At 40.3% G+C, this 13651-nt stretch overlaps 1 protein-coding gene across 1 annotated transcript in view; it reads left to right on the top strand.

Moving 5' to 3' along the window:
• The first annotated feature begins 222 nt into the window (after window positions 1-222).
• Window positions 223-13651, top strand: part of UBE2D1 (ubiquitin conjugating enzyme E2 D1) — a 36314-nt gene continuing 22885 nt past the window's right edge. The window contains 1 exon segment of the mRNA NM_001257863.1: window positions 223-449. Coding sequence (NP_001244792.1) covers window positions 426-449 — 24 coding nt within the window. The 5' untranslated portion in view covers window positions 223-425.

Below are 13651 nucleotides of genomic sequence, written 5' to 3'. Positions count from 1 at the left end.
CTAAATGAGACTGTAGAGACTAACTCCAGCACCCGGCAGCTCTCACCTTAAGCTGCCTGGCTAAGGTCAGCAGCAAGTAACCTGGCAGCGTCTGGGGGCCTGCGGCCGAGGACAGGGCTGGAACTACACTTCCCAGTATGCCAGGCGGGGCGGGGCGCGGCGGGGAGGGCGCAGGCTCCTTCCCAGAAGCAAAAGCGGAAACAAAAGAGTCTCGCCGGCCTCCCCGCCCGCACACTCGCGCACACTCGCGCTCGGGCGCAGACGGAGCAGGGACCGGCGCCCGGAGCGAGCCAGGGAGCGGCGAACCGGGGACCCACCGCGCGGAGCCAGCTGAGCTGCCAGCGAGCCCAACTCGCGAAGACTCACGCCCCCGAGCCCCGCAGCCGACCCCTGCCGGCCGGTGTCCCCACCGCGATCCCTGATCCATGGCGCTGAAGCGGATTCAGAAAGTGAGTGCCGGGGCCGGGCCTGGGGCTGCGGGGCAGCAGGGCAGCGGCGCCTGCCCACGCTGACTCGGCCAGTGGTCCCGAGAGATATGCAGGGAAAGCACGGGATGGAAGGGTGGGCCGGGGTGCGGGCAGGGAGCTGGAGGCTCGGGCCCGGCCAGCGGGCACCGGACAGGTTAGGTGGGAGCGGGGGCAGATCCCAGGCGGCCGGGGGAGCTTGAAGGCTGGGGGCCCGTGGCGCGCTCGCGCCGGGGCCGCTCCCGGAGCCCCAGGGTAGAGAGCCTCCTCCGCGTCCAGACCGCCCCGAAATCTGTGCTTCACGGTCACGGCTGGGTTTTGCCCTCCATGAGGCTAGTTTTGACCCCTGTCATGCTGTGTTTTCTCCAGGCTGTTTCTTAAGCCTGTCTCTTTTATGTTCTTGCTTACCCGGGCTCCCCGGGAGGGCACGGAAGGTGGGGTGGGCCTGCAGCCTTTCTCCGCGGAGCTGTCGGGTTGGTTCTTTCTCCTCTGCGGTTGGCTCTTGCTCAGTTGCCCGAATGGGCTGGAAAGCCCATTTGCGGCCAAGAAGCCAAGAGAAGGCTCCTGCCCCTTCTATTTTGGTGCCTCTGCTGCTGCCACTTCAGGTCACATAGCTGTAGCGAAAACATAGTTGCTGATACACAACAAGATGACCTCCTGGCTGTGATTCACGGTGAGTCAAGCCAAACAGGTTTTTTTTGCCCCTCATGGTAAACTTAGATGTAAAGTTCGAGACACAACATAAACTGTCGCAAATAGATTGTTTTGATGCTTTGACACATGGGTATAAAATGAGGAAGAAATATGTATCTTCATCCAACAACTGTTCACCCATCTCAACCCTGTGTGTGGAATTGTCTTTTTTTCACAGTATTTATTGCCACCATTTCAGAAGCGAACATCCTTCAGAATTGATATTCGGGCATTTCTTTCTGTTCATTTTTATTTCTTGTTGGTCTGTGTACTGACCCAAGTTTTAGGTTTTACAGTTACAGTTCACACTGGGAACATTGAGAATGTGTTTGTTAAATAGGGAGTGCTTTTCACTAAGTTAAGCAACAATGGTCAGTGTATTTTGTAGTTGTTTCAGAAGAAATTAATGCCCACATTTTTATCTACTTTTTTGACCAGTAGTCCATTATAGCAATAGTAAATGTTAGAGCAGTGATAGTGACGTACACATTGTATTCTGACTAGCCACTAGTGGCATCTTTAGGTACAGAGGACAGCAACTTTTAGAGCCTGCCAGTTTTTTATTTTCAAATTCTAAATCTGTTGATCACCTGTTATTTTTTGTCCCATTTAAAGGTCGTCTCATTGTAAAACATACAGTTAACAATCAGCATCAGCATTTATTAAGTTATAATGTTTTCTTGTTTGAAGATAGTTCAGTTACACGTTGTTTTATATAAATATCCTAATTTTGAAGCCTCAGTCGGCCTCTTTACCATAACTTGCATACTTATTAATGACGACGTAATATTGGTTCACATTTGGATCAGAAAATGCACATCTTCCAAGGAAGTTTTCAAATTCTATTTCCTTCTTTCCTAGTTGTGAGAATTTTTCACATGATTTTGCACATACAAGAGCTTTTTAAATTATCACTGTGTTTTTTTAAGAGATGGGGATCTCAGTATGTTGCCCATGCTGGTCTTGAACTCCTGTCCTCCAGAGAGTCTGGGATTACAGGCACAAGTCACCATACCCAACTATAACAATAGCGTTTAAATGCTGTGCAATTTGTCCACAGTAAGTGGATATTCAAAGAAATATGAACATTGTTTGTAAATACCATACTTGGCAGTTCTCGTCAATCACCATGCTGAACTGGTGTATTTGATTTGTATTTATAATGTGTGTGTCCAAATCTTTTCTTTTTAGTATTTATTGGTTATTAGTTTATAGAGTTGTTCAGAAAAAAAAAATTACTTACATGGAATTGATATCAAACATGTGACAAATCGATATTTTGGAGAAGAAATTGGGATCATATACCATCACATCTCTGTGCGTTCATCTTTGGCTTCCCTTTCTGATATCAGGCAAGTTAACTTACACAAGTCTTTCCATTAATCACACATTCAGACCGTTTCCTCAAACCTTAGGGGTGATTATTTTGATTGATTCCCTATTTTTCCTCCTCCTTTATCTACCTCCTTGATTAGAAGCCAATTCTAGGTCAGTTGTGCCGCCTGCCATATGAACAGTTATACCATCTTCTTCTTTGATGTCATCAGTATAGACATTCTTATTTGAATCTTTCATGTTCCAACAAATGAAGATGTATACTAACTTTTGGCCTTTCTTCCTAAGCTCCTATTGAAGTGTTACTATAGTTTTCCTGTACCTAAAGTTGCAGACTGTAGAGCTGTGTGGAACCTCAGATAAGTCTGCCGTAGTGTACTAGAGGGTACCAGCACGGGAACAGCTTCTAGGGTAGTGTCTTAGAATCACCTGAGGGACGTTTTCAGACTGTCGTCACTTCTATAAATGGAGAGGTGTTGAATCCCTCAGATGGGTTGGGGTGGAAAGAAGACTGAGAACCACTGATGTTCTGGCCTGTCCTTATTCAAGGAGGGATCCAGAGGCCTGGAATAGAGGAGTGCATTGTCCTAGGATAATCTTTTTTTGTTTGTTTGTTTGAGATGGAGTCTCGCTTTGTTTCCCAGACTGGAGTGCAGTGGCGTGCTCTCGGCTCACTGCAACCTCTGCCTCCTGGGTTCAAGCAATTCTCCTGCCTCAGCCTCCTGAGTAGCTGGGACTATACAGGCACACGCTGCCAGGCCTGGCTAATTTTTTGTATTTTAGTAGAGATGGGGTTTCACTGTGTTGCCCAGGCTGGTCTCGAACTCCTGAGCTTAGGCAGTCCACCTGCCTCGGCCTCCCAAGGTGCTAGGATTACAGGTGTGAGCCGTCACACCCGGCCAATAATCTCTTAATTGGCTTGGCATATTTGAGAACGTTAAGAAGTTCATGATTTCACATTTCTTCACTATGAAAAAGAATAAAGATGATTGGATTAAAACTGTATGTGAAGACAGAGCATGGAGATATCAATGCTTAAAATACATTTTTATACTAGAATATACTAAATGTACTAGAATATACTAAATGATTTAATGCTCTGATTTAGTGTGCCAGTTTTGCATTCCAGCTCATACATTTACGCACCCATGCCCTATTTTTAAATACAGTGAAAGATGTTATCACAGTCACCTAAATCATTAAAAGAAAAAAGTTTGAACAAAGTCTAAGGAAAGATACCTAAAACATGTCTGAAAAAAGAGGACAGTTTTTCAGCTAAGTATCTGTTTTCTAGAATTAATTTCTAAGTTGTTTCTTCTATCAATACTGTTTTCATTCTTTGATACACTTTTTTGGGAGGGATTGTTTTTTAAATTACAGATGTTAATATCCCAATACTGAATGTTTTGAAAACTAAAGGGGGAAAAAAGGAAATCCTAAAACAGTCATTATCATCATCATAGATCTTATTTGATAAAGAATTTGAAGTAATGAACATCATACTAGCATTATGTGATGTGATGTGATAAGTTTGTTTCCATTTTTGTCTGTCTTTTGAAAAGTGAGGCAATAGAGTTTTGTTTTACAAATATAGCAACCCAGAGAACTATTCCTTGGTGTGTAGTTCTGCCCCCCAAATGGAACATTAGTTGTTTTTGTTTTTTAATAATCAGTGTAATCTGAAACATATGTAGAGACATATAGATTAAAATCGAATTTGATTAATGTTTTGAGCTGCTGAATTTTTTTTTGATTTGTAAAATTTTATGTTAAACTGTTTATGTTAGTCTAGAAAACCTTAACCCAGCCCTCTATGGATGGAGCATCAAATGGAAGAAGAAGGTCTGAGGTTTTTTTGTTTTGTTTTTTGTTTTTAGACAGGATCTCACTTTGTCACCCAGGGTGGAATGCAGTGGCACAATCTCGGTTTTCTGTAACCTCCACCTCCGAGGCTCAAGTGATCCTCCCACCTCAGCCTCCTGAGTAGCTGGGACTACAGGCCTATACCACCATGCCCAGCCAATTTTTGTAGTTTTGGTAGAGACAGGGTTTCACCATGTTGGCCAGGCTAGTCTCGAACTCCTGACCTCAGGTGATCCGCCCACCTCAGCCTCCCAAAGTGCTGGAATTACAGCCACCTCACGCAGCCAAAGGTCTGGTTTTTATTCCTGGCTGTGTGGCTTACTAGCTTCGTATAATGAGGTTAGTACATAGTTTCCCATACATTTCCATACAATGGATATGTATGGATATCCATACATATGAGGCTACTGATCTCAAAAACCACGGTGTATATAATGGTTACTCTGCCTTATAAGTACTTGACATATATTAATTGACTTAATTCTTAGTATGCCCAAGAGGTGGAAAGAGTGTTATTTCCATTTTACAGATGATGACACTAAGGCAGGGAAATATTGAGTAGTTTACTCATGATCGTGTTATCTAAGTGACATTGCTGCAAGTCCAAAACAAACAGTTGACTTCAATTCCATATTCTTTTTTTTTTTTTTTTTTTTTTTTAGTTCTAGAATCTTGTATTTAATACCTTCTCATGCCCAGTTAACACAAAAATAGTTGCAGTTACATATCGCTAATGAAAGCCACCAAACTGCCTATCTGAAGGGAGAGTCTAGGATCTTTCTCTTCCACCTCTGTCCTTAGGAGAGAATGATAGTTTTTGGATATTGAAGAGAGCATTCACTGAGCTTACTGAACTCATCAGATATTCTATAAAGCTTTCTGTCTAATGTAGCCACTAGCCACATGGAAACAAATTGGCTATGAAAATTTAGTTTTCAACCTTGAGCTTTATGAACTCTAAATATAGATCAAATATTGCTGATGAAAATTTAGTATCTAAATTGAGATGTGCTGAAGTGTAAAATATATCCTGGAATTTGAAGACCTAGTATAAAAGTCTAAATAATTGTTACTAAATGAGATATTTATAAACAGATATTTTTATACTGATTACATTTTGAAATGATGACATTTTGGATAAGCCACCTAGTCAGGCTAAGACTCATTTTCTTTCTCTGTAAAATGAAGGAGTAAATGATATCAGAGTAGATGGTGAAACCCCCTTGTAGACTTACTTGCCTTATTCTGTCTTTGCGTTCAGGTTCTAGCAAGAGGAGGGCAGAACATTTTCCTCCTTGTTCAGGCAGAGCAAATTTGTGGACTTTTAAAGAGGGTAACATTGTTTCTTAAATCACTTTCCGTAATTTAATGTCAGTAATCTATTTATAGAAGAGAACAGCCACATTCCATAAGAAAGTTTTGTATGACTTTACCTTTTATTTTGCTTTTAAGCTTGGCTGCAATATTATTACTGAACCTGTGACACTTCACTTAAAATGTCAAGTCCTTTAGTGGAGAGGGTGTTATTTCCTTTTCTTAATCTTTTTATACGTCAATGATTGTGCCCCCTAGGCTAGCAAATAAAATCTGTCAATAAACTGACTGAACAATGCTATCCAATAGAAATACAATGTGAGCCACATTTTAATTTTAAATTTTCTAGTAGCCACATTCTAAAAAAGGGAAATAGAAGCAAGCAAAAGTAAATTTAATACATCTTATGTAATTCCATATTCTTAACCACTTCAGTACATAGCTTCTCTTATCCACGTGAACTCATATCTATTATATTTAAACTGGAAGACACAGAGTCAAATGGGTTTATGGGATATAAGTGCTTTGCAAACTGGAATGTTCTATACAAATGTAAAGTGGTGTTATAATTAAGACCTTGGCATATTTAATCACTTTCACTGACACATTGCTCAAATGTATTGATTGTGCTGTGTAAATCTCTGCTCCAAAGTAATGCATGCTGAGATCGTTTAATGTTGTAAATCAGTAATATAACTTTGGTCATCTTTATTTCATCACTTTGAATTTCTCTCCTCCAAAAGGATTTTGAAACATTGGTTGTAGTTCATAAATGCTCTGTCAAAAGTATCATTGCATTGTGAAGTTTTTATTTGAGATAACTGTTTTTGAATTGATAGAGTCATTTAGTTCCTATAGTGGTTTTGAGTAGTAAACTGTTCATATTACGAGATTAAATCCAAGACTCCAGTTCTTTCTAGAAAGAATGATATAACTTAAAGAAGCATAGTATTTATGCGTTTTGGGATAAATGGTTTTCCTTGAGATGAGAGGGACATAGTGTTTTTTCTCTAATAAGCCACTATGTAAATGTTTCTTTTAAATCTTTGTAATTAAGCTCAGTCTTTCTTTTGCCCTGATACGGTATTTTTCTTTCTTCATCACAATAAAGGTGTAAAAAAATGAGGTAACCTATGACAGTTAAAAAGTTCTGAGATTTTTTCTCTGTGGAAATGAATAGCCTAGAACTAAATAAGACTGTTTATGCCTATTTTAAGAAGCCGGGCGCATATGAAAACCAAACCTAGCAGGATGTGGGATTGGCTCCAGGAAAGCAGAATAGCGTCCTTACTCACTTTAGTTCCCTGAAATACGCATAGAAAACATATGGGCCCTTTATTTTCATTTAATGAGTGCTACTAATAGAAATGATAAACCTAATATTTAGCCATAAAACTAAGTTAATGGTCGTCTACTAATGTAATAGCCCCCGCCTTTTTACTAGTGAATAAACTAATTACATTGAATTAACAACAGGAATTGAGATACTTATCCTCTCTCCTCTCCTGTGAAATGCTGGAATAAATGATACTAGAATATATAATATGACCCACATTTGCAGAGTTTGGAGATTGGAGGGGTGGGTCCTCAGGCTACCTTAGCACATATGTCTGAAGGCAGGACAGGTTTTATTTCTGGCCCATCTTGGTCTTGATGATCTCTGAGAAGCTAAAGTGTTTCTGTGCTTAGTTTGGTTCTGAGATGAATCTGTGAAGGTTCAGTTTCACACGTTAGACAATAGCAGGCTGTTGTGTTCCAGGAGTTGCCCTTAGTATGGGGAGGAAGCTGCTATCTAGAAGCATACAGTCTAGTGCTGTCCATTCCACCATCATGTTCTGCATCCTCTTGTCTTGCCTCTTTCTGGATTTATTTCTCACTGCCCTCTATTCATATGGTCCCGTTTGTATGGCTCATCTCCTTTAGTGACACCACAATGCTTATTTCGATTCCTGGTCTTTTTTTAGACTTAAGAAACCTCTCCAATGGGGGTGAGCTGAGGAGCTGGTTCCTTCACCTTAAGCTTCCTCAAATAATAATCTGATTGTTCTCATTGTAGGTGGCCACTCTCCTTATGTGAGCAGGGTTTGGGAGTAGTATGGTTGGATTGCTCTAGAGAAAACTAAGTGGACCTAATGAATGGTCTGGGCTCGTTGTTCTTCTCTTAAACCAGAAAATCTCCGGCTTGTGTTTTTACTTCTCCCAAATTTTGCTGTATTTTGTTTTCACTTAAAGATAATTTCTAATTTTCCTTTTTATCTCTTCTTTGACCCTTGGATTATTTAGAAGTACATTATTTATTTGCCATATGTTTGGGGATTTTACAGATAGCTTTCTGTTACTGATTTCTAATTCCGTTATGGTCAGAGAACAAATTCCATTATTATATGACTCCTTTTAAATTGTGGGGACTTGTTTTTCCCCCCCCCACCCCCTCCGAGACAGAGTTTGCTCTTGTCGCCCAGGCTAGAGTACAGTGGCGCAATCTCAGCTCACTGCAACCTCCGCCTCCTGGGTTCAAGTGATTCTCCTGCCTCAGCCTCCCAAGTAGCTGGGATTACAGGCACCCACTACCACGTCCAACTAACTTTTTGTATTTTTAGTAAAGGCTAGATTTCACCATGTTGATCAGGCTGGTCTTGAACTTCTGACCTCAGGTGTTCGGCCTGCCTTGGCCTCCCAAGTAGGGACTTGTTTTATGACCCAGCCTTTCAGGTGCTCAATAGCACTTTTGAATGAATGATGTTTAATAGTTTGTAGACTTCATTTTGGTATTTTCTGGTTGGTATCTATTGATGGTAGATTATTTCTAAGAAATGGATGCCAAACTAAGGTATACACCTTCTCAGCATCTTTTTTTTTTCTCTTTTATGAGTTTCCAAACAGTTTAGTGAATAATAAACATCCACTTTTTAAAATGGAATGGAAAATATTAGTGCTTTGCATATAGTAAGGGTGGTGTTTCATGAAACTTTTGTTTTGGTTGTGTATGTGTGTCCCTGTGTGTGTGTGTGTGTACTAGGTTGTAATGTAAAATCTTTTTCGCATTATGAATTGCTGTAAGGAAAGCTGGAAAATCACTGTTCCATAACATAAGATCCTTAGGTAAAATTAACATCAAAAATACATGCCATACAAACATATATATACATGCATACATATATAGGGAGAGCAAATGAATACATATACACATACACAGAGACACACAAATATATTGATACATATATACACATAATGTAAACTGTTCTAGCCTTGGAAACATTTCCATTTGATACAGACTGTATGCATTGTTTCCTTCTACAAGTAGCAACATTTTAGTGACTGATGTACAACCATAATATTCAAGAATAATACTGGATGATACTAATACAGAGTAGAGAATTTATTATGAAACACTTTAAGTGCCCACTATATGCCAGTTACGAACTATAGAGCTGTAAGAAGCAATATGTAATAACAAATATTTGGTAGGTATTGGTAGGCATGTTCATGTTTTACATGCGTTTTAACAAATAGGCAGCTAGGTTTTCTTTTTTTTCTTCCACCTTTTTTTGGTTACTGTAAAGTAAATAGTAAGTTTTGATAATGGAGCACTCAGAATGCTCCATTTGCATATTTTATGTCAAAATTCTATGTAAGTTGTGTATACTTTCCTATCAAGTTTTTCTTGTCTCTCAGAGTGTCTTTAAACACAACTCTCCTGAAAGCTTATGAAGTAGTATTCATTTCTAACCTTTTATATGATATAAGCTCCTGAGAAAATATAAGAATTCCTTCTCATTCCTTCACTCATCACACTTTGTTTCTCTGGTGCATAGCTAAAAATGTGCAAATGGCCTTAATACAGTACTGGAGCATTGTTTGCTTCAGTGTTGGTTGAAAATAATGTGCTGTAGCCGTTATAGTGTTGAGTATTGAACTGGGGTGGGAAGAGTGCTGGAGTAGAAGTCAGATGGTCTGAACCTTCGTCCTAGTTTGGCTTTGTGACCTTGGCCAAGAGACTCATAGTCTTTATATTCTTCACCTGGAAATTTAATGGATTGAACTTGGTGCTTTATATCATCCCTTCTGAATCATAATTTTAGGCAAACCTAAATAATGTTATTTGCTGTTTTTGTTTTGTTTTGTTTTGTTTTGCAGCAAACAGTAGTGATCACAAAAACAAACACTGAGCTTTGGCACTGTGCTCTGCAGCTATATTAGACTTGACTTAAAATTCCATTTACTTTGAAATATCAGATTTGAAATAAATGTTGACATCTCTTAATGTATAATATAAGGTCAATAAATCTTATTCTCTAAAGAGCAATTATTTATGATGCAAATAAAATGTATTTCTATTATTGCACTGGTAACATAATGTGCTTCTCTAATTCAATTTAGCTTCTCTGTATGTCATGGATAGCTTTTGTACTTAAAAGAGTGTTTTATCCACATATTTAGACAACTGCCATACACAGCTGCACAACTGCCTTATAGGTAATAGTTTTTTTTTTTTTTTTTGAGGTGAAGTCTTGCACTGTCGCCCAGGCTGGAGTGCAGTGGCATGATCTTGGCTCACTGCAATCTCCACCTCCTGGGTTTAAGGGATTCTCATGCCTCAGCCTCCTGAGTAGCTGGGACTACAGGTGTGCACTACCATGCCTGGCTAATTTTTGTATTTTTAGTGGAGACAGGATTTTGCCATGTTGTTCAGGCTGGTCTCGAACTCCTGACCTCAAGTAATCCACCCACCTTAGCCTCCCAAAGTGCTGGGATTACAGGTGAGACCCTGGTGCCCAGCCTGTGTAATAGATTTTTAAGATTCAGTGCTGGGCACGGTGGCTCACACCTGTAATCCCAGCACTTTGAGAGACCTAGGCAGAAGAAACACTTGAGCCCAGGAGTTTGAGACCACCCTGGGCAACATAGTGAGATCCCATTTATAAAAAAAGAAAAATTTAAAAAATAGCTCAGTGTGGTGGCACGTGCCTGTAGTCTCAGCTACTTAGGAGGCTGAGGTGGGAGGATCACTTGAGCCCAGGAATTCAAGGTTACAGTTGATTGTAACCTTGTTACAATCTGTGATTGTGCTGCTGCACTTCAGCTTGTACGACAGCAACACCCTGTCTCAAAAGATTCAAGTTAATGCATTTATGGAACACCTTCTGATATAAGGCATATACTAAATGCAGTAAGGAGATGCTAGTTATATAGAAAAACAGCTATCACCATTATCTAAGAAATTTAGAATTAATAAGCGTAAGAAAAATCCTGTGACAACTAGATGGATTTAGGAAAGTACCAAACAGAAAATACAATGTATTTAAACAGGAAGGGAGTCAAAGATGGGAGAGGCCAAATTTATTTGGGAAAATCAGGAAAGACTGTGGAGAAGATGGAATTTGATATAGGTTGGGAAGAGTGGATAGCATTTTGAAAGACTTAGGGGAGCCAGGCTCGTAGAGGAAGCTACAGAAATGACACTAGAATATGCTTGGCTTATTTGGGAAGGAGTAGATAATCCTGCTTTTTGGGAATCATTCAGAAACAGTAGACCATAAAGCTTCATATTGTAGACAACCTTGAAGGCCCGTGCTGAGAAATACATACTTAATGCAGAAGATTGGGGAAGCCACTGAAGGTTTTTGAGTAATAGGAACTAATGCTTTTTTTTTTTAGATGGAGTCTCACTCTGTCACCCAGACTGGAGTGCAGTGGTATGATCTTTGCTCATGGCAACCTCTGCCTCCCAGGTTCAAACAATTTTCCTTCCTCAGCCTCCCCAGTAACTGGGACTACAGGCGTGCACCACCACACCCGGCTAATTTTTGTGTTTTTTAGTAGAGACTGGGTTTCACCATGTTGGCCAGGCTGGTCTGGAACCCCTGACCTCAAATGATCCACCCACCTCAGCCTCCCAAAGTGCTGGGATTACAGGTGTGAGTCACCACACCAGCTGGAATGAACGGTCTTAATCATAGTGCATCCTTGCCCTCATCAAACTCAAGATTGTTTACTGTTTGTCATTATAATTTTGATTAATGTCATGAAAAGGGATGCACAGAGTATTCTAGGAATATAGCAGGGACCCATTGAAGGGTTCAGGGAAAACCTCCTGAAGGCAGTAATGTTTAAGATGAGACATGAAAGTAAAAGTAAAGTAGATAAAATGAATGACTGAGGGAGAGAGTGTGTTTTGGGGAAGGGAGGTGATTAAGTATCTTCTGCCTAAAAGGAAGCCATGTTTGCAACTAGAGGCAAGATAGCATTTGGAGGAATTAAAAGTCATGGCTGATGCAGAGAGCACTGGGGAAAAGTATTGCAGATATGAGGCTAGAGAGAATTCAGATCTTGGAAGGTCTGGTAAGTCGTTTTAAGGACTTAGTCTTACTTGAAGGTGAATGGAAAACATCGAAGAGGTTTCACATGGCTCTTCAAGAAGATGATTTTGGCAGCAGTGTATAGGTAGAGAAATAGGAGGCTAGTAGGTAAGTTACGATATTGCACTTAAGTGAGATCCAAAGAGGGTCTAAGCTACGATGTCAGCAGAGGACGTTGAAAAGAGGGGTATATGACAAAAATTACAGGGTGTTTTTACCACCTGGCCCTTTTGAGTTGGTGTGATCCATCTATGCCTACACCTTCTTGACCTTTCGAGTCAAGTATCACAGGCTCCCTGGTCTAGGCAATCTCTTCAGATTCCTCTTCTGTTATCCAGTCTGGTCCCAGATATTAATATTGTCTGCCTGGCTGGAACCTTTGGGTTCTTATCCTAAACTACCTCTCCTCTGGCTCATATCAGACTCTTCTGCACGTTAGACCTCAGCTGTCCTATTTGATGGGCCTTCTGGGACCCTTTCAGAGGGAAGGATCTAGACAGAAGGAGAATCTGAACAATTTGGTACTTTTCAAATTGTGAGGGAGTGGGTTGTGAAGAGAGGAGTTAGATGGTAACTCCAAGGTTTAAGAGTTTGAATTACTGAAACGAATCAATGCATTTTTACTGTAAGACTTCATAAAACAGATTCAAATACAGCTTTTACTCGGCTACTTTGGATTTGTCTAAAATAGATTTTTATTTATATAATTCCTCTGATGGAAATATTATATGTAGAGAGTGTGGTCAAGAGTCTACCATCTAAATAGGAAGCCATGTTTGAAAGTAGAGGCAAGATAGCATTTTGGGAAATTGAGTCATTATGCCTGGTACAGAGAAAACTGGGGGAAAGTGGTTGAGATGTGAGGCACTGAGTAAATAATGTCTGTAATTCTGACCTCAAGCTTTTATTCTAAATTACACTCTTCCCCCCCGCCCTCCGCCCCCCAAGATGGAGTTTTGCTCTTTTTGCCCAGGCTGGAGTGCAATGGCACGATCTCGGCTCCCTGCAACCAACCTCTGCCTCCTGGGCAGAGTAGTCTCTCAAGTAGCTGGGATTACAGATACGCACCATCAAACCTGGCTAATTTTTTATATTTTTAGTAGAGGTGAGGTTTCACCATGTTGGCCAGGCTGGTCTCAAACTCCTGACCTCAGGTGGTCTGCCTGCCTTAGCCTCCCAAAGTGCTGGGATTATAGGCATGAGCCACCATGCCCGGCCCTAAATTGCACTCTTTATAGTTCACTTTCAATATATATGACTGATGAGACAAAGTCACATATTATTGCTTTCTTCATCTTCCTTTTTTGTGGCATTTGGCTGCATTATTATTTTTAAATAAACAGTTTTTGCCAGAGAAACTTGATCCAAGGAGACAGCAAAGCAGATAGGACCAGTTTGTTGAAGTGAATTTGGTTCCTATAACTTAGTTAATTGGATGTTGTCAGCGTTTTGAAGTCTTCGGGAAGAATCTACATGGTTTAAAATCCAGATGTACTTTAATTCAGAGGCTTAAAGATGTTCTGTATTTGGAGACGTTTCTGATGATCATTTGACATCTTTCTATTGAAATAGCTCTAGTCAACTGGATAAGGAGATCAGGGCCTGAACTGTAAGCCCATGAAA

The sequence above is a fragment of the Macaca mulatta genome, chromosome 9, assembly GCF_049350105.2.
Source record: "Macaca mulatta isolate MMU2019108-1 chromosome 9, T2T-MMU8v2.0, whole genome shotgun sequence".
In the NCBI taxonomy this organism is placed as follows: domain Eukaryota; kingdom Metazoa; phylum Chordata; class Mammalia; order Primates; family Cercopithecidae; genus Macaca; species Macaca mulatta.
This window is presented reverse-complemented; position numbering and strand designations above follow the sequence as displayed.